The 18,629-nt window shown below is 46.0% G+C and overlaps 1 protein-coding gene across 2 annotated transcripts in view; it reads right to left on the bottom strand.

Annotated features, from left to right (window-relative positions):
- Window positions 1-2,282, bottom strand: part of ELOVL2 (ELOVL fatty acid elongase 2) — a 41,221-nt gene extending 38,939 nt beyond the window's left edge. The window contains exon 1 of one of the 2 annotated variants that reach the window (XM_084794716.1): window positions 2,200-2,282. In XM_084794716.1, the coding sequence (XP_084650842.1) occupies window positions 2,200-2,202 (3 nt within the window). In that variant the 5' untranslated portion in view covers window positions 2,203-2,282. Of the gene's footprint in view, window positions 1-1,875; window positions 2,137-2,199 lie in introns of those variants that run through there. The other variant, XM_084794717.1, reaches the window with a different exon arrangement.
- Between the last annotated feature and the right edge of the window lie 16,347 nt (window positions 2,283-18,629).

Raw genomic sequence — 18,629 nt, 5'->3', positions numbered from 1 at the left:
AAGGTCATGTGTGACATCTTGAGCTACCATATCCACTCTTGGGATAACAAAGGCTCCATTGCAACCCCCCCTCCAAGCAATCCCACCTCTTCCCCAAGTCAAATGGCCAGTAGCTAGTTGTCCAGCAGAGAGAAGCACCATTGACACAACCCAGAAGGGAAGGGCCCTGCTTTCTGAACAGAACTGCATACATGACACAGACAGACTTAACACACTTCCAGCAGGCTTTCAGACCACGGCATCTGAACTTCCCCAACGAAAACGCAGTTCACTGGACCCTTCACTGAAGAATCAAAGCGTTGAGCTTACCCAGATGGCTAATTTAAGAGTGCACTGCGCCTGTGTGGTGGCTCCCTCCTGTAACCCCAGCACTCACCAGGGGGAAGCAGGATTGAAAGCGTGATGCTAGCCTGAACTATGCGGTTCCGACTCAAAAAAAAAAATTCAAGAAACAAAACCTTATTTTTCTTACTTTTTGCTAGAATCCTAACAGTAAAATCTCCTGCAAATGTGAACTGAATTTTTTTTAAAGCACCATTAATTTATCTTTAGTTCATTGGTTTAAATTTCAAAAACAAAGCTTTAATTTCTATCACCTAGCTGGACAAGACTACCTGAGGACCACCGGGCTGTACAATCAATCCAAACTCTACCATTTTCAAATCTTCTCATGTAAATGCCACTAGGCAGTTTGTCTCTGATTATAATAAACATGTCCCTAGACCAATAACAAACTACTGGCAAACACTGTGCAAATGGGGAAAATGGAAACGTAAATAGTATTCTTCGCAATAAGCCTAGTTAGCAGAGACATCATGGCATGGGTGTAGAAGAGTCTGTCACCTGACCCACTGACTTATGACCCCAGACCCCTTACCCTTTCTCCCTCTCTGCCCCATTTCTCAAAAGTGTTGTCGCTTGTTTTGGACACAGACTTGACAATGTTGAAAAGGAGCTCACGATGCCACAGGATAAAGACTGTAAGGCTTGCCCTTGACTTTGACTTTCCGGCTAATGCCCACTGACTGTTTCACTGAGTTGAAGTCCTCTTGGAAGTTTTCCCTAAGTAAAATCTCTGTCTACTTTGGAACAAAGATTCAGGAGAGAGAGGGGGGGAGGGGGGAGAGGGAGAGAGGGAGGGAAAGAGGGAGGGACGGAGGGGGAGGGACGGAGGGAGGGAGGGAGAGAAAGAGACTGGGGGGGAGGGGGAAAGACCTGTTAAGTGCTTAAAATGCTGTTCACTCAGATGTCAGGAGACTCAAGTGGCAGAGGAAAGCAGAAGGCAGCCACCAATATTCTGATCAGTGTGTCCCTCCTCCCACACTTTAGATCTCTGATCACCCCTGTTAAGGGGACAGTTCTCGTAGTGGTTCACTTCAAGGAGACTGCTGTTTCCCACTCACATAAAGTACTTTGCTGTTTTGTTGTTGTTGTTTGTTGTTAAATAAATGAAGTGTTAACAAATGAAGTGTTAACAAAAACTGTTCGCCAAAACTTGCATTTTGGTAAGGGAGACATTCAATACACTAAATAAACAGATTATAACATGCTTAAATGCAGAAAACGAAATGAAGGGGATAGTAAGAATAAGAAAGTGAGGGGTGGGCTAGAATTTTAGTGCTCAGACTTAATAGTCAACCAAATAGAAGAGGGTGAGCCTAAAACGGTGTGGCTGGCTGGGATAATCTTGAGCTGACTGGTGCCAGGTGGGACAAGGAAAAGGGCAGGCGCTTCACATATTTAGCAAGCCCTGAAGTGGAGGCAAACAGACAAAGGCCGGTGAAGACAAATACGGATTTGAAGACAAACGCTGGATCTGCGGGTTTTCTTTAGCGAGGAGGTGGTTTTTGAGACAGGGGGTTGAGGGGTCCTCACCGTGGCCCAGGTTGGCCTCGAACTCTCAGCAATCCTCCTGCCTCAGCTCCCCCAGGGCCCGGACCGCTGCCCGCCCGGGACTGGCTCCCTGCGAGCTCAGCAGCACACAGTCTCCGCCTTTGTGCCCAGGCGCCTGGCTTCGCGGGGGTCCCTCGGCAAGCGGCGCGGGGAGAGCGTTGGGCCCCCGGCTGCAGCGCGGGCACGCCCCCGCGCCCCGTTACCCGCCAGCGCCCCAGCCGAGTGCCCGCACGCCCCGGTCGGTCCCAACGTCCGCTGCCCTCCCGGAGGAGGCGCGCGGCCCCATTCACTCACTCACTCACTCACCATGGCCGCGCGGCCGCGATGCGCTGTCCAGGGTAGCCGCCTTCCTCTGCGCCGCGCCGCGCGCGGGCCGCGCTAGTCACTCGCCCCCGCCCCCGCCCCCGCGCGCCGCCAGCCTCCCCGCCCCCTCGGGCGCGCGCCGCGCCCTGCCCGCTCGGGGCCGTTTCCCCCGCCTCGAGACCGTGGCCCTAGAGGCCTGCGCGCCCCCGCTCCGCGCGCGTCCCCGTTCACGCCGGCGCGCCGCCCCCTGCCGGCCGGCCCGGGATTTGCAAGCCCGGCTGGTGCCGTTTGCAGGCGCCTAAGGCGCATCTATAACCAGACCCCTGGAGAGCCTACCTACAGCTCCTCCACTCCCCGATTCTCCCAACCCCGCACCCCGACATCTCAGTCCTGGGGAGGAGGGGCCGGGAAGAGCGCCAGGTGATTTAGATTGGGCACGCAGGTTTGCCAGATGTAAGTGGTGTAGATATGAGGGAGGTGCTGGCCTTGGATCGTGCAAGCCTGTAATCTCAAAACTTGGGGAGCAGAGAAAAGAGGAATAGGTAAAGAGTTCAGGGTTAGCCTTGGCTTCTTAGTAAGTTCAGCACCAACTCGAGCTTCATGATCCCATGCTTCAAATAAGTAAATATATAAACAATAAAATATATTCCTCTCGGGTGCCATTGGGAACAGATTAGCACCAATATTCAGTCTAAGCTGATCTTACTTCCGGGGAGTGTCAGGGCCTCTCGTGGCTTATACAATGCTTCCTTATGGGTGAACAAAATCAGGCTGGGTCTTTGTGTATCACACGACTGCTTTTCATTTTGCCTTCAGAAAGAGTACGTGTTTTTCTTAGCCGGCTAATGTGGTAAACTTGAAACACACATGGACAAAGAAATAAAGGATGGTAAAAAATGCTAAGAACCTTAAACCTGAAAAGACAGACCTTCTCTCTTTCCTTGTGTACCTTGTATTTCACACGGGAAGTTGTTTCTGAGAGAAGTTAGGACTGAGCCAACAGGTGACAGTACTAAAACACAGCCCCCTGCAATCTAGAAGCAGCCTTCACTTTATCACCATGGCCACCTGGTACTCGCCACCATCCACACCGTGACGTGACTGGCTGTCCTTTTTGTGTGGTTCTCATCTGAGACCGTCTCTTCCTTTGACACTTTCTGTGCTGGTCCATTTTTCCCGCCACCCTGACAGGTTTTACAATCACAGAGGAGACACACCTCTGGGTACGTCTGTGAAGATGTTTCCAGAGCGTTTCAAATGAGGCGGAAAGACAAACTCTGAATGTGGACAGAACCATCCCACTGATGAAAAGAAGGAAGTGATGTGGACACCAGTGGTTGTTCCTCCCTGCTTCCTGTGCATACAATGAGACCCACTGTCTCACCATCTCGCTAACAGGATTTTTCAGCCATGGTGGGCCATACCCTGGATCCATGAGCCAAAATAAAACTTTGGTTCCTGTCTAAGGATTCCTATTGCTTCGATAAGATGCCGTGGCCATTATCAACATGGGGAGGAAAGGATTTATTTCACTTTCACTGCCATACCAAAGTCTATCACTGAAGGAAGTCAGGGCAGGCATCTGGAGTCAGGAACCGAAGCAGAAACCAGGTAGGAGTGTTGCCTACTGGCTTGCTCCTCTCGTGTTTGCTCAGCCCGGTTCCTTATAGCACTCAGTACCGCCAGCCGCGTGTAGGGGGCACCCAAAGTGAGCTGGGTGTTCCTACGACAACCATCAATCAAGAAAATGCCCCACAGGCTTGCCGGCAGTCTAATCCGTAGGTGTATTTTTAAAAACTATTTTTTTTTTATTTTGGTTTCTTAAATCTCTTTATCCCTTCTCCACCCCAATCCCTTCCAACATCCCAACACCAGGTAGGAGAGGAAGATGATCGGAGGAGAGAAGGGGCGTGGTTTTTCTTAGCTACTTCCTGTTGTTTAGGGTTGTCGGGTTCCTGGGGGGGCTTTCATTTCAGGCTATCTCCAACTTCTTCTCATCAAACTCCATCAAGAGCCACCAGGAGCAGCAGGAGGGAAGCACAAGCAAGCAGCCTTCTTCTTTCTTGGAGCCCCCCAGTCTCTCTCTCCCAGTCTCTCCCAGTCTCTCTCATTCCCAGTCTCTTCCTCCCTCTCCCTCTCCACCACCCTCTCTCTGGGGCTGGCATTTATTCCCACTGGCCAAGACCACGCCCCTGCACGAGGCAGTTCACAGCTGACAAACATCACGCATCTTCAGGCAGTTATCAGCTGTGGACAAACTGGAGCAGCCCCCATATCCCACACCTGGGATTAAAACAAAAACACGTTCCCATAACATAACTGAGGTGGTTTTTTGTTGTTTGTTTGTTTGTTTTTTAAAGACGCCCAAAACTTCCACAACAGCCACAGGTCAGTGTAATCAAGGCAGTTCTTCATCTGAGGCTCTATCTTCTCAAGCAAGCTGTGTCAGGCTACCAATAAGAACTAAACAGGCCGGGCGGTGGTGGCGCACGCCTTTAATCCCAGCACTCGGGAGGCAGAGGCAGGCGGATCGCTGTGAGTTCGAGGCCAGCCTGGTCTACAAAGTGAGTCCAGGATGGCCAAGGCTACACAGAGAAACCCTGTCTCGAGAAAAAAAAAGAAGAACTAAACAGTGCAGCTGGAGGAACTTCTTTTGACAGACGCAATGGTTAATCCAGAGACTCCTAACTGCTTAAAACGCAGAGGACAGCTGAACACTGAGTATCAGCCTCACTCCGGCCCACAACCCCACCCAAGGCCCAGGGAACATCACAGAAGAGGGGGTCAGAAAGATTGTCCATGCCGGAGGATGGAGACAGGCACTGTGAACTGGGAACTTCTGGATGTGCCATGGCTGCTCATGGTTCATAAACGACAGCAGCTGGAGTTACCTGTCATGCAGTCACACAGGGTAGGCGGCGCCGGAAGCCCCAGCCCTAGCTGAAGAGTTGAGGAGCTGTTGGTAGTTAATGGCTGGTCAAGTAAGGGGCGCCATTTTTCTTCAGTAGTAAAGAAGAAGACCCACACTCAGGCTCATGGAGTCCCTAAAACTCAGAGGGTCACTAAGACCAAGATGTGAAAATAGGAAGGGGCCATGTTAGAAAGAAATCAACAGAGTGGGAAGGGGACAATGGAGGTTAATGGGTAAGGGGACTATGATCAAGATGTGTCAAATTGTCAAAGCATATTTTTTTTTTTAAGAGTGTGAGGAGCCTTTTCCTCAGCATGCGGTTCAACCACTCACACTGCTACAACCTGGCAGACCTCATCAGTGTCTGGGAAACAGGGAGCACAGGGATCCAAAAGTTAACACAAAATCATAGCAGAGGGCTCCACCATTGTTCTTTCTGGTCGAATGTGGTATTTTCTGGTAACTATTGAGTGAGTATATCCGTCCAAACTATCTAAGGAATTTACAGCAGTTCTGTAACACTAACCCCATTGTATGGATAAGGAAACTGAGGCTTGGGAAAGTCAGCTAATGTATAGAGGGTCACACAGGCAGGTGAATATTGAGGAGTTAGGATTCAACCAGAAGCATTTTGGGTCATCCTCAAATGCCATGCTATCTTGGGGCAATCTTATTTTTAAGAATCCTAGGGGCAGATTCACCCCAGACTCTGAGGAAGACGGATGCATGAAACTGAGGAGAGGTAACCAGCCAGGTGGCACACATAGACTAGAAACAGCCAAATGGTTGGTGCTACACGTGGCCATGACGCCGCGCTGCCTCAGCTCAGTTCAAAAGCAATGCGTGCCTGAATCGTGGACTAGAACCACTGAAACGGAGGCAAAATCCTCAACCGAGGACTGAGGGGATGAGAAGGAAGGCGAATGCATTGAACTCAAAGTTATCGGGCAGAATAGCAATGAGTTACATTCCAAAGCGAAAAGGATAATACATCTCAAGAAACTCAAAGAGTCCTACTGTCAAAGACAGGGAGTTCCAATGGATTCACTCGGGTTTCTCTTTGAAGGTCAGAGAATTGCTGGTAATCAATCATACTCCAAAAGAACTGGGACTGGAGGAAGAAGATATGATTGGGGTTTATCAGGAACAAACGTCAGGGCTGGGCATGGGGGTGTGTGTATCACTTGACAGTTTAGATCATTGTTTTTTTTTTTCCTTTTTCTTCATTCTTTTTTTTATTTTTAAAAATAGTTCTTTTGTCATGTGGTCTTCAAAATGAAAACCTGAATGCTGGCACTCCACCTCTTTAGAGCATCTGGTGATCCGAATTCTAGTGTTCAATATTCATTATTGGTTGTTTTTGTTGTGCTGATTTTGGGTGATAAGACATCAGCTTCCTTAATATTGCCCTTCTTCTTTTAAAGACTTTCCTGTGCGCAGGAGAGGCCGCCCTTTTCAGGGCGGTGCATTTTCAGGTTTGTGATGTTAAAGACTGGCCAGGGCGAGCTTTCCTGTGACCTCCCAGTTGGCCCTGAGGTTCCAGCATGTGGTTGCTTCACTCCTGGACTGTGATTTTTCAGTGGGAGGTGGAAGTTTTTCAGAGATTGAACTCTGGGGAAAAAAAATGGCCTTTCCTCAGCTTGATGCTACTCTTAAAATCTGAGAGTCTGGACCAAAAGAAGAACATCACATTTGTTGTCGAGATGACAGATACAGTGAGAGTGACAAATAACTCCAAAGGTAGCGTCACTGGAGAGAAAGAAAGGGTCTAGAGTAAGGCTGTCTGGTCAGAAGATCCCAGGAAAGTTCTAATTTTCATCAGCAGTTGATAAAGTACGCAGAAGTGTACACAACAGACACTGCTCCTCCTGATGCTGTTTGTACTTTTTGGCCTGCAACATGGGGTTTCAAAGGACATTGTCTGGACCAGCTTCATTAAAATAGACAACATATGTAAAAAAAAAAAAAAAGAAAAAAGAAAAAGAACGAAAGAAAAAAGAAAAGAAAAAGAAAAAAGAAAAGAAAAGAAGAAGAAGAGGGCTTAAGGATTAATGTACTTACTATCCCCAGGACCCAAGTAAAAGTAGATGTGGCCATGTGCTTCTGTCACATCAGCACTCAGGGGTGGAAATAGAAATAGGATGATGCTGGGGGCTCACTGGTCAGCTGTGTAGCTGAAAAAGCGTGCTTTGTGTTCAGTGAACAACGCCGTCTTTAAATCAGATGGAAAAGTGATTAAGGGTGCCACACAATGTCCACCACTGGCCTACACACACACACACACACAGAGAGAGAGAGAGAGAGAGAGAGAGAGAGAGAGAGAGAGAGAGATTACTGATTTCGCAAATCTAATTCTTTTCCAAAGATCATTTGCTCACTTACTGAGTGTCGGTTGCTTTAATGATGCAGATCCCCAGTGGCTCTAGGACAGTGTCACAGCCTGGGTTCAAGGCATTCTTTGCAGCAGAATGGGCAGCTTACCTACATGGCTTAAAGATGACAGTGATGGAATTCCAAATCAATTTACTAGGTATAGGGAAGTGGAAAATTCTACAGTGATTGCCCAAGGTCCAAAGTGTAAGCTCCTTGATGGCTTGGTTGGTAGAGGGGGAACCTTAAAACTTCAGCTCCTGTCATTGTCCTGCTCCAGCTATGAACACTGCAGGCTAGAAGAACAAAAGCAGTGTGTGTGTGTGTGTGTGTGTGTGTGTGTCTGAAGAACGAGCAACGTGTGTGACTTTAAGTGGCTCTATTTCCTCTAATTGTGAAACTCTTTAGATGTAGTCAGAATACCCAGGCCTGGGGGCACAGAGACATGTGTTCTCAGCACACACGGGCTGGAAGATAGCAAGTTCCAGGCAAGCCCGAGCTGTATAGTGAGACCCTGTTTCAAAAACACAATGAAAAGAAAAGAAAACCCAAGGGTGTGGGGAGGGGCTATTCAGACAGGCACAATGAATCCTGGGGCTTCACTATCACTCGTCTTCAAAACTGGCAACTTGTGACCTGTCGTGTTCTATCTGTGCCTCCCCCTACAAGCAAAATCCACATTTGACATCTTTCTTGTAAGTATTTCAGTGTGTCCCAAAAGACAGAATTATTATTATTATTATTATTATTATTATTATTATTATTATTATTATTATTATTTACAAAACCACAGCTATGACACCATGTGACACCTTAAGAAATGGTTATAACTTCTTCCCATTACTAAACACAGGCAAGGCATGCATAGCTTTCCAATTATTTTATATCCTTCTTTCTAACCCTGTGTCACTTTTAACCTCACTTCTCATCCATCCTTTCATTTTCTTCTAAATGAATGCGTTATTAATTTATTCATCTAGACTAAAGAATTTCCAGCAGTGTGGATTTCATGGCCGGCACCCGCTCATACGAGCTTCTGAGCGCTATGCTTTTGTGCACTGCTGTCTACAACTAAAGTCTGATCTGATTCAGGTTAGGTTTTTTTGTTTGTTTGTTTGTTTGTTAGGAATACTTAATGGGGCAGCGCCCTACTCCCCCAAAATTAGAAGAGTAAAAGAAAAAATAACCCCAGATTGTCCCTCTTCTCATGGTATTTAGGTAGATACTTACACTCCCTGACTCATTGGTGCTGCAATTGAAGTATTCTACTAGGTGGCAGCTAGAATGCTGGGAAAAGAGCATCCGCTCATATACTCTTCAGTTACCCGAGGAATAATACAATTTATGTAGGAAAATGAGATGATGAAAAGCAGATTCACTGAGTGGAAAAAAAAATACTGATAGCCAGTCCAAAACTGAGCTATGAAGACAGGTCAAGGATAAAGAGTTTTTGTCCTAGCTGAGCGTGGTGACACACACCTGTAATGCCAGCATTTGAGAGGCTAAGGCAAGAAGATCACCAGTTTGAGGCCATTTGATGATTGCATGGCAAGACTGTCTCAAAAGAAAAAAAAAAGATAGAAAGAATAAATACTATTTGGAAATGCTTGCCCGTATCAACAGTGCCACGTCAGCTGCTGTTGCTCAACTTGTTTTCACTTCTTTTCTGTTCATTCTGAAAACAGAGGGACTCTTTCAAAGAAAGCTTAAGGGAAAAAACAGACACACACAGAGAGAAGATTTTAATGTGATCGATGCTCTTACAGAGCATAGCTCAGAATGCAGGGGAATGAGCCATGAAGGATTTTATTTATTTTAGTTTTTAGTAAAATCTCTAAAGCATATAGATGCTAGAACTCCTGGGACAAAATATAGTCTAAGATCGGTGTAAAACTAATTCTGCTGAAGGGAAATTCGTAACACCTTCTACTACAAATGCTTCAGGTGAGTTTGGTATTTGGCTGAAAATGTGAAGTCCCGGCTCTCTTGGACATTTATTTCTTTCATGTTGGACCCAGAATGATCTCCTCATTGCTTGTCATCCAGGGCTTCTGTGGTAGTCTACAATTTGGGCTCAGAGATCTTCCAAAAGCATACTAATGCTGTTCGTTAATAGAAATACAGTTCCTAAATAAATGCTAACCTAATAAAGCCATTTGCACAGATGATATGAAATAAATGTGGCTTTTACTTCTTCAAGGTCTGCGCGATGCAGAACAGACATGTTTTCAGGAAAAAAGAAAAGGAAGGAAGGAAGGAAGGAAGGAAGGAAGAAAGAAAGAAAGAAAGAAAGAAAGAAAGAAAGAAAGAAAGGACACACGGCTCCAGCTGTCACAGATGTAAGACACAAGACATGCAAAACAAAACAAAAACCAGTTAAATCACACAAAAGTAAAAGTGACTGTCCGAGTTGTTAAACACATTTGAAGTTTGTGTTTTCTAGCCTCTGGCACTTTCTCAAATGTGAGGAAACCACGATGCCAACCTGGTGCCTGGAGGGCTTGTCCAGGTCTAAGGACAGCTGCCATGCACTGGGCTGGGGACTCACTCCTAGGAATCAACTCATAAATTGTTCCTCACTCTTCGACGGACACAAACCTCATAGGCATCTGTCTCAATCACTGTTCCTGATGCTAGGTAATGTTCCCAGCTGAATTTGTGCACAACTGCTGTTTTTAGGCTGATGCCTGCAGCTGCAAAGGCAGCACAGCATACAGACCCTCATTCCTAAGGAAGTGGAGTCAGTAAACCCTGACCTTTGACACACAGCAGTATTTAGGGGCCCACGCTTTAGATAGCTGTCTCTTATTATACAACTTTGAACTCCCCCAGTTGTCCTAATCTCATCTCACCTGTCTCCCTAGCAAACATTGGACAGTTCTGGACTTTGCTAGGCGAACATCTGATGCTGGGCACAATTTTACCTCCCACCTTAAGCTGTACTTGGTAGCCAGACAATCTTTCAGGTATGCTTTCCTACAACATTTCTCAGGATGTACAACATACTCATAAATGCACATGTCTAGCCATAGTTTGAGTTCTTTATGCACACAATTAAACACTAACTTAAATTTTTAAAGGAACTAGTCAAGAGCTCTTATTCAAGTGAAAAGCCAAGGAGTGGGGAGCAAACCACCCATGTTTTATTTTTCGTGCTTCTGTTTTGCTTTGTTTTGAGACAGTCTTGCTGGGTAGTGGTGGGTGACCTGGCACTTGTTGTTAGCCCTACCCAGCCTCAAGCTTGTAGCAATCCTCCTGCCTCGGCTTCCCAAATGCTGGGATTATAGGTGTGAGCCACTAGTCTGGCATCCACCTGTACTTTTAATGAGGTCAGTTTAAAGCTTTTATTTTTCCGAAAAGTAAGTTGCAAATTAAAAGTTTAAACATGAAACAATAGCCAGGTATGGTGGTACATGCTAATAATCTCAGCACTTGGGAGACAGTGGAGGCAAGACCAGAAATTCAAGGCTACCCTCAGCTACATAACAAGTTCAATACCACCCTGGGGTGTATATGACTCCATGTCTCTAAAAAAGTGGAAGAGAAGGCTGGCAAGATAGCTCAATGGATAGTGCTTGCTATGACGGGTGTGGAGGTTCAAGTTTGGATGCCCAGGACCCACGTAGAGCTGTAATCCCAGCACTCCCATGGCATGATGGACAGAGAAGGCAGGAAAACCCTCATAAGCTCTAAGGCTAGTTAGCCTGGAATGTGAGCACTGAAACACACGAGCCCTTGCCCCAAACAAGGGAGAAGACAAAAACCAATGCCAAAGTTTGCTCTCTAACCTCCACACTCACACCTTGGCATGTGAGACCTTTAATGTCTATCACAGAGAATGATCCATGTCGTGTAAAATGAACACATATTTTTGCCATTGAGCTAGGTATTCATTTTATCCACTTTAAGTTAAACCACTTTGTTCACAGCATTAGGTCTTCTGACTACTTGTGTTGCCCTAACATATAATTAATCGTAATATATCTTAAATAGTAAACTACTTCTCAATCAGTAAAAGAATTCTCACAGCCAGGTGTGAGGGAGTGGACCTGATATCCTGGCACTCACTCGGGAGAGTGAGGCAGGGTGATTGTGACTGAGAGAACAATTGGAGCGGTATGAGAGAAACACGTCTCCCCAGACCAACCAGCTAGCTAGCCATGGTAATACCTGCCTGACATCCCAGCACATTGGAGGTAGAAGCCAGAGGAAGAGAGTTCAAAGCCAGCCTGGGTCACATGAGATCCTGCTTAAAACAAAACAAAACAAAAACAAACAAACAAAAAACAATCAACCAACTCGAGGACCAAACAAAAACCCTTTAAAACAGTATACTCCTACCACTGTATTTCTTTTTTTTCCCCCCTCATTCATTGTTATTAGTTATTGTTACTGTATTTTAGTTTCATGTATTCTGTCATCCTATAAGCCATTGCTCTTATTTTTGCCTTAGATAATCAATGAACTTTTAGAACACTTAGAACTGCTAAGCTGAAAGTGTCACTGACTTTGTACTTCCATGTTAACCAGTCAATTTTGTTTATTTGCAGAGCTCCAACTCAGCCTACCATCACATTTTCCTGTGTGTAAAATTTCCTTGACCATTCCTTTTGGCCCAAGTCTTCCGGCAGTGAATTCTGTAACGTGTTTGTCTCATATGCATGTGAGAGTTTTTAATATATCACTCGAGGAAGATAAGTCTCTAAAGATGCACGACAGCCAGGCATGGTAGCACATGCCTTTAATCCCAGCACTTGAGAGGTGGAGGCAAGTGGATCGCTGTGAGTTCAAGGCCAGTCTGGTGTACAAAGCAAGTTTAGGATAGCCAGGGCTATACATAGAAACCCTGTGTCGAAAAACAAAGAACAAACAAAGACATATGGCATCAGTTTCTTTTCTTCCTTAAGCACATCAGGAAGTAGACTCTGCTTCCTCTCCCCATAGGCCTGGTCTGACTTGGGTTTTTATATGACCAATAAACATGGCAGAGATCCTTGAGCACTCATCAAAGCTGTGTCTAGGATTCTGCTTTTGCGTGAGGAAGTCAGACACCTGGAGTTCAAGTAAACTTCATAATAAGACATAGTATGAGAAGAGAAAAGCCAGTGTGAGGGAGGCGCAGATGGAAGATGTGAGCAAGACCTTCTTGGACCTTCCATTCCAGCCCATGTTCCTACTAAACTCAGTTGGGGCAGTGACCTTAGCTGATTGCCTGAAGAGCAGAAGGATAGCCCAGGGGATCCCTGCCCAAATTCCTGATCTCCTCACAGGGAACAGCAAAAAATCAGTTAAAACATTTAATGTATTATAAGGTACATCCCAGACAATTACCCCTTGGTCGTGAGCTGGCTGAGCTGTGTTCCCCTCCAGTGACATGACAGTGGATAAGTGTGTGATGGTTGACTTTCATTGTCACCCTGAGTGGATTTAGGGTTACTCAGGAGACTGGTGGGGCACGACTCTGGGTGTGTCTCTAGGTGCATTTTATAAGAGGATTGACTAAAGGACAGAGACGCCCCCTGAATGGCTGCATCTCGTAACCTGGAGTCCTAGGCAATAAAGAGAACAGGGGGACAAACAACACAGTGAGGATACTCCTACTCTCTGCTTCCTGACCCCACAATGACTCTTCAGATCACTGAGCTGAACACCCCAAAACCAAGAGCTAAGATAAACTTCTTCTATCAGGTATTTTCGTCATGACTATGAGAAAAAGTAGCCAATGCAGATTGAAAAGCTTAAAATTGCATGGGACTAGTCTTATTGTTTAACCTTAATTCATATTAATGTTATTCCATATCTAGGAGTTGAGTGGTGTAGACTAACAATAGTAATTTTTCAATGTTCATCTGATTTCATGAAATAACGTTGCTTCGGAGACTCCTGCCAAGACTTCAGATCTCAGAATCTACAAGCATTTTTATTGAATTAAAAAAAATTACTTTTTTTTTTCATTCAAAATTTAAAAGGAATTTCATCCCTTGGAAAAAGGGGATGAATATTTTAGCCTTGGCTGAAAGTGAATCGCCACCTTTTGGCTGTAAGCCTTCCTCTGGTGATGCTCACAGATGGCTCCGAGCTCAACAAGCCAAGACTTTTCTTGTGAGATGGAATTGGAAGCCTGCCAGTCAGACATAGGAGGAAACAAAACGGGATGGGATAATGTGTTAATTAACTTGGCTATTGAGGAATTTTCAGTGTCTTTATTTACTTCTTCTAGCTTCCTCTCAAAGATGGTTTAAAGAACAAATTACTCATTAACAAGCTTTGCTAATGAGCTTTTCTGTTGCTGTGGGAAAGCATCCGGGTTTCGGTCCATGCTGGGCGGGCTCTGTTGCTTTTGGATTCTTGGTGACGGGCATCACATCAGTGAGTGTGTGATGGAGCACAGCTGTTCACCTCTAGCCGGGGAGTAAGAGGAAGAGCTCCAGGTCCCAAAATCCCCTCAAGGTCAGGCCTCCAAAGACCTAAAACCGCCCATTAGGCCCCACCCTTTAAAGAGTCCGCCACCTCCCCAGAGTGCCGGGCTGAAGATATAGTGCCTAATACATGAACCTTTGGGGGACATGCAAGACGGGAATCACAGCTCAATCTAAGGAAGCACTTGGGCACACATAGGCCCTCACTGACAGCCATTTGTAGAATCTAAGAAATGCTTTCTTACAGTAATAACTGGTAGATTGACTAACAAAGAAAAAGATGGCTTCCTTAAATATGTATATATTTAAAAAGTTAAGTGCCGGCTGGGGCAGAGGTGATGACTCTGTCACTGACGTAAAGTACTAGCTTTACAAGCGACGTGAGTTCAATGCCGTGAACGCAAGTGAAGACGCTTCCCATGGTGGGGCGTGCCTATAACCCCAGCGCTGGCAGGACGGAGACACAAGGATGCCCAGAGGTCCATGGCTACTCATTTGAGCTTAATTGGTGAGCTCCAGGCAGATGAAGAGAATTTGCCTTGCGAAAACAAAGAAGACAGCACTGAGGTTGACGCCTAGTCTCCATGCCTACCTGCACACCAGTACAGACACAGACACAGAAAGAGAGAAAAATGCCTGCCTGCTTCAGGGAGTCCTCAGTAAAGATATCTAAAAATACGATTTCTTGCTGCTGAACAATATTCATCGCTATTCATCGTCACTTTACTTCCCCCATTTCTGTGAGTCTTGGCTTCAGAGTGCCAGGTGTGTTTGCCCTGGAGGGTTGCCCTAGGCTGAAGCAAGGCCTTGATCCAGACCTCACAGCTCCTTTGCCAACACTGTGCCAGCATGCTCCAGATGAAAGCAGAAAGAGCCAGCCAGCTCCCTCGCCATAATTCTGATGGATCAACTGGTTCCATTGTCCAGTGTTGTCTTCCCCCACCCTTCTCCCTCTCCCATCCCTCTCTCTGCCTTTTTCTCTCTCATATACACAAAAGGAGGGAAGGAGGAAGGGAGAAAGAGAAATATGCTGTTCTTTATAGCATTTCTTTTTTATTTGCTTGGGGGGGGGAACAACCCACTTTTAGTCTATCTGACTGGATGTGGATGTGCCCCCTCCTAAGTCCATGAGTTAAAACTAAACCACAAGGTGATGAGATTAAGTGGGCTCTTTGGAGATAAATGGGTGCTAAGTAGAGATGTGTTACTTAGTTTCCACTTTGCTGTGACAAAATTCCCCAATGAAACCTACTTAATAAATAAAGGGTGGCTTTATTTTGGTCAACAGTTTGAAGGGTGGAGAAGGTGGTTGTAGCTGCGGTAGCCAGAGCATCAGTCCGCTGACCACACTACATCTACAGGCAGAAAGCAGGGAGAGATGTGTGTTGGCTTCTTCTTTTTTCTCTTTTTACCCATACCGGGACCCAAACCTATGGGACGGAGCCATCTGCAGGCAGGATGGACCTTCCCCCCTGGGAAGATCTTGGAAACATCTGCACAGACATGCCAGAGTGTATCTCCTAGGTGATTCCAAAGCCAGTCCAGCTGGCAGTGAAAAGAAGCCACCACAAGAACTCTGTGTCACATTTGACAGACCCCAGAGATCCCCCTGATCCTTGTCATGCAAACTAGGCAAGCTGAGTCATCACAGCAAGCCACTCCAACTGTGGGGTGGCACAGTTGGACTGTTATAGGGGCACAAAGGGACCGGATATCAACTCAATGGCTAGTCTTGGTCCATTTAAGCACCTCATCGTTTCCTCAAATTCTACATGCTATACATTTTAATCCGTGAACATATCAGGGTCTTTATCCCCCTCGTCAATGCTTAATGGCTTTTTGAGGAAATAGATGTCAGGATTCACATAGAATCTCTTATACCACAGAGCGCTCTTGCTGCACAAGTTTGACAACCTGAATTTGACCCCTGATTGCTTTTTAGATTTGTGTGTGTGTTTGTGTGTGTGTGTGTGTGTGTGCGCGCGTGCGTCTGTGCATGCACATGCCTGCTTGAGTATATGTGTACCACATACATGGAGGTACCCATGGAGAGCAGAAGACACTGTCAAAACCCCTGAAAATGGACCCCTGAAAATGGAGTTACATGTGTTGTAAGCCACCTGATGTGGGTGCTAGGAATTGAACTTTGGTCCTCTGCAAAAGCAGCAAGCACTGAGCCATCTCTCTCTATGCTCTGGAATGTTTTTAATTAATTGATTGATCAATCAATTAGCTACTTAGGGGTGCTGGGGATGAAACCTGGGGCTCTATGCATACTAGGCAAGTACTCACCCCAGACCCTAATTTCTTCTATAAAACCATGATTGCTGTACAACTCTTACATTGTAAGTTGGCCACGGTTCCTTCTGCCATCAGGACCATACCTTAGTTAGCTTGAATCAGGATCTAATAAAGTCCCATATACTGCGATGGGCTGGGATGTCTTTTCCTCCTCTTTTGACCTGTACTTTCTGTCTCTTTCTCCTTAATTAGACAGTTTTTATACAATATGCCTTTCAACTTAAATTATTATTGCATTTTAGTCTCAGTCATATGAACTTAAATATGCTATAATAATGGCTGTTTAGAGGTATTTGTATGAGCCAGGCATTTTTTGAAAGTACTTTGCATATTATATCATCTTGATTATATCTCCTCATCCCCCACCCCTGGGCTGGGGATTGAACCCAGGGCTTCCTGATTACGGGATCATGCACCTCACCACTGAGCTACACCCTCAGCCTCTCCTGTGTCGCTCAACCCTGACCACAGTCCTGAGCTGGTTGTCAGTCTCATCTTAGACAGAAAGCCAAGGGTTAAAGAGGTGAAGTAGTTTTCCTGGGATCACATAGTTAATAAGAAACTGAGCAGAGACCAGAGACCACGTCATTCCTACCCCAAAGTCCAGGGCCTTAACCTTCAGCCTCTACATCTGTGTAAATGCAGCCTGAGACATTAATATGGTGCTATGTTATTTTTGGTACATTTTTGGAAATGTTTCTTATGTAAACAAAGGAAGCCGGATGTTGTCATAAAACAGCCACCTAGCCAAGCTAAGCCAACAGAGATGTATTGATCATCTGGACTATGGAGCTGGGTGGGAGCTGGGGAAAATCAGCAGGTAAGCCAGGGATGGTCACTGTCTCCCTCCTACTCACCACCCAGACTGTAGACAGACTGACAAGCTAGTTTAGTGAAAGGTGGGTAGTAGGGGGGCTTCAGGGGGTCTGTGGGCGAGGTCGGAACTGAAGGGAGGCAAGTCTGAAGAGAGGAGTTAGAACAGGCACCAGGCTCTTCTTCCATTTAGGCAGACGAATCCTTTGACATTCGTCCTAAACTTGACAAGCAAAGTTTAGAGGATGAGGACCACCTGCTGATAAAGCTTTCTGGGGCTTCTGGTCCTTCCAGTACTCCTGCGGAAATGCACTACACACTCACTGCAACCCAATGGTATGCTGTGTAGGCAGTTGGGAGCCCAGCACTTACTATACCTGACAGGATGCTGGTAGGAAGCTCATCTCGTGCATCCATGGAAACTGCCAGCGTGCCTTCTCCACTGCCTTTATTCAAAGCCCAGATTTTCTTTGAGTCAGTTGTAGATGATTTAATCAGATAGTCCCTTTGACTCTCGTTGCTGTCTGTGTCACTAACATGCTGATACATCTTTCAGCTTTGTTCTGGTCAGGCACTTGCCAGTTCTGTCTTGGTAGGAGAGCCTAGTTCCCAAGATGACCAGTTGGAGCCTCTCTGGCCGCAGTCAGTCGCTCTGGGGTGAGTGAGGAACCTTATTACTGCAGGAGGTCCACAGCCTGTGCTCAGCAGCAGACCTGCCTGGCTGTGCTAGAGATCAGACTTTCTTTTCCAGAATTTGGGAGAAAGAACTACTGACTTGCACATCTTCATCTGAGACCCTTGCTGTTCTGGCTTTATGTCGCTAAGCAAGACATGTCTACTGAGCAAATGATGTTTTCCTTCCTCCTTGGTGCCCTGTCTGCAGCAGAAGCTCAGCCTCCGGGGTTGCTGACACTTTGCCCTACACCTATTGCTCTTTTTGCTTCCTCACACACCAGCAATGTTCAAAGAGCTGATATGTTATCTCTGTGGAAGGGTCGTTCGACCTACCAAGGGGTCTCGGCCCACCTGTTGAGAACCACTGAATTAGAGGACTGTCTAAACTGAGAATTAGTTTACTACCCACCCCCCAACCCATAAACTGTATGCAGAACCAGACTCAAAAGCCAAAAGCAAGTTACGTTCATTATCCAAGTTAGCGGGTCCCATCCCCAGGCAGCACTGTGGATTTAATAAGTGTAGCCCACAGGGGCTCATTTTGAGGATACGAGGCTAACTTTCAAAGCCAGTTTGGCTCTTCTGCCTCTGGTGATATTTTGGAAATTTCATCACTGTTCCTCATGATCAGTGCATAGAATATGGAAATATGTGAGTATGATCCTTCAGGTGCCTCTGGGTCTCCTCCCAGAAGCTCAGAAAGGCTGCAGTTCCGGAGCGCTAAAGTATGGATGGCTGTGTGATTTGCTTGAAGACACCAGGGAATGGGGTATGACTCTGTAGGTAGATTGCTTGACTAGCATATGTGAGGTCCTGGGTTTGACCTCCAGTACCACATAAATCTGGCACGGCGGGCCATGGTTGTAACACCAGTACATGGGATGAGGAATCCAAGTTCAAGATCATCCTCTGCTACACAGAAAGTTCCAGACTAGCCTGAGCTA

This window comes from Acomys minous (genome assembly GCF_964271855.1).
Source record: "Acomys minous genome assembly, chromosome: 9".
Lineage (NCBI taxonomy): Eukaryota > Metazoa > Chordata > Mammalia > Rodentia > Muridae > Acomys > Acomys minous.
Note: the sequence above shows the minus strand (reverse complement) of the source record. Positions and strands in the feature narration are given on the sequence as shown.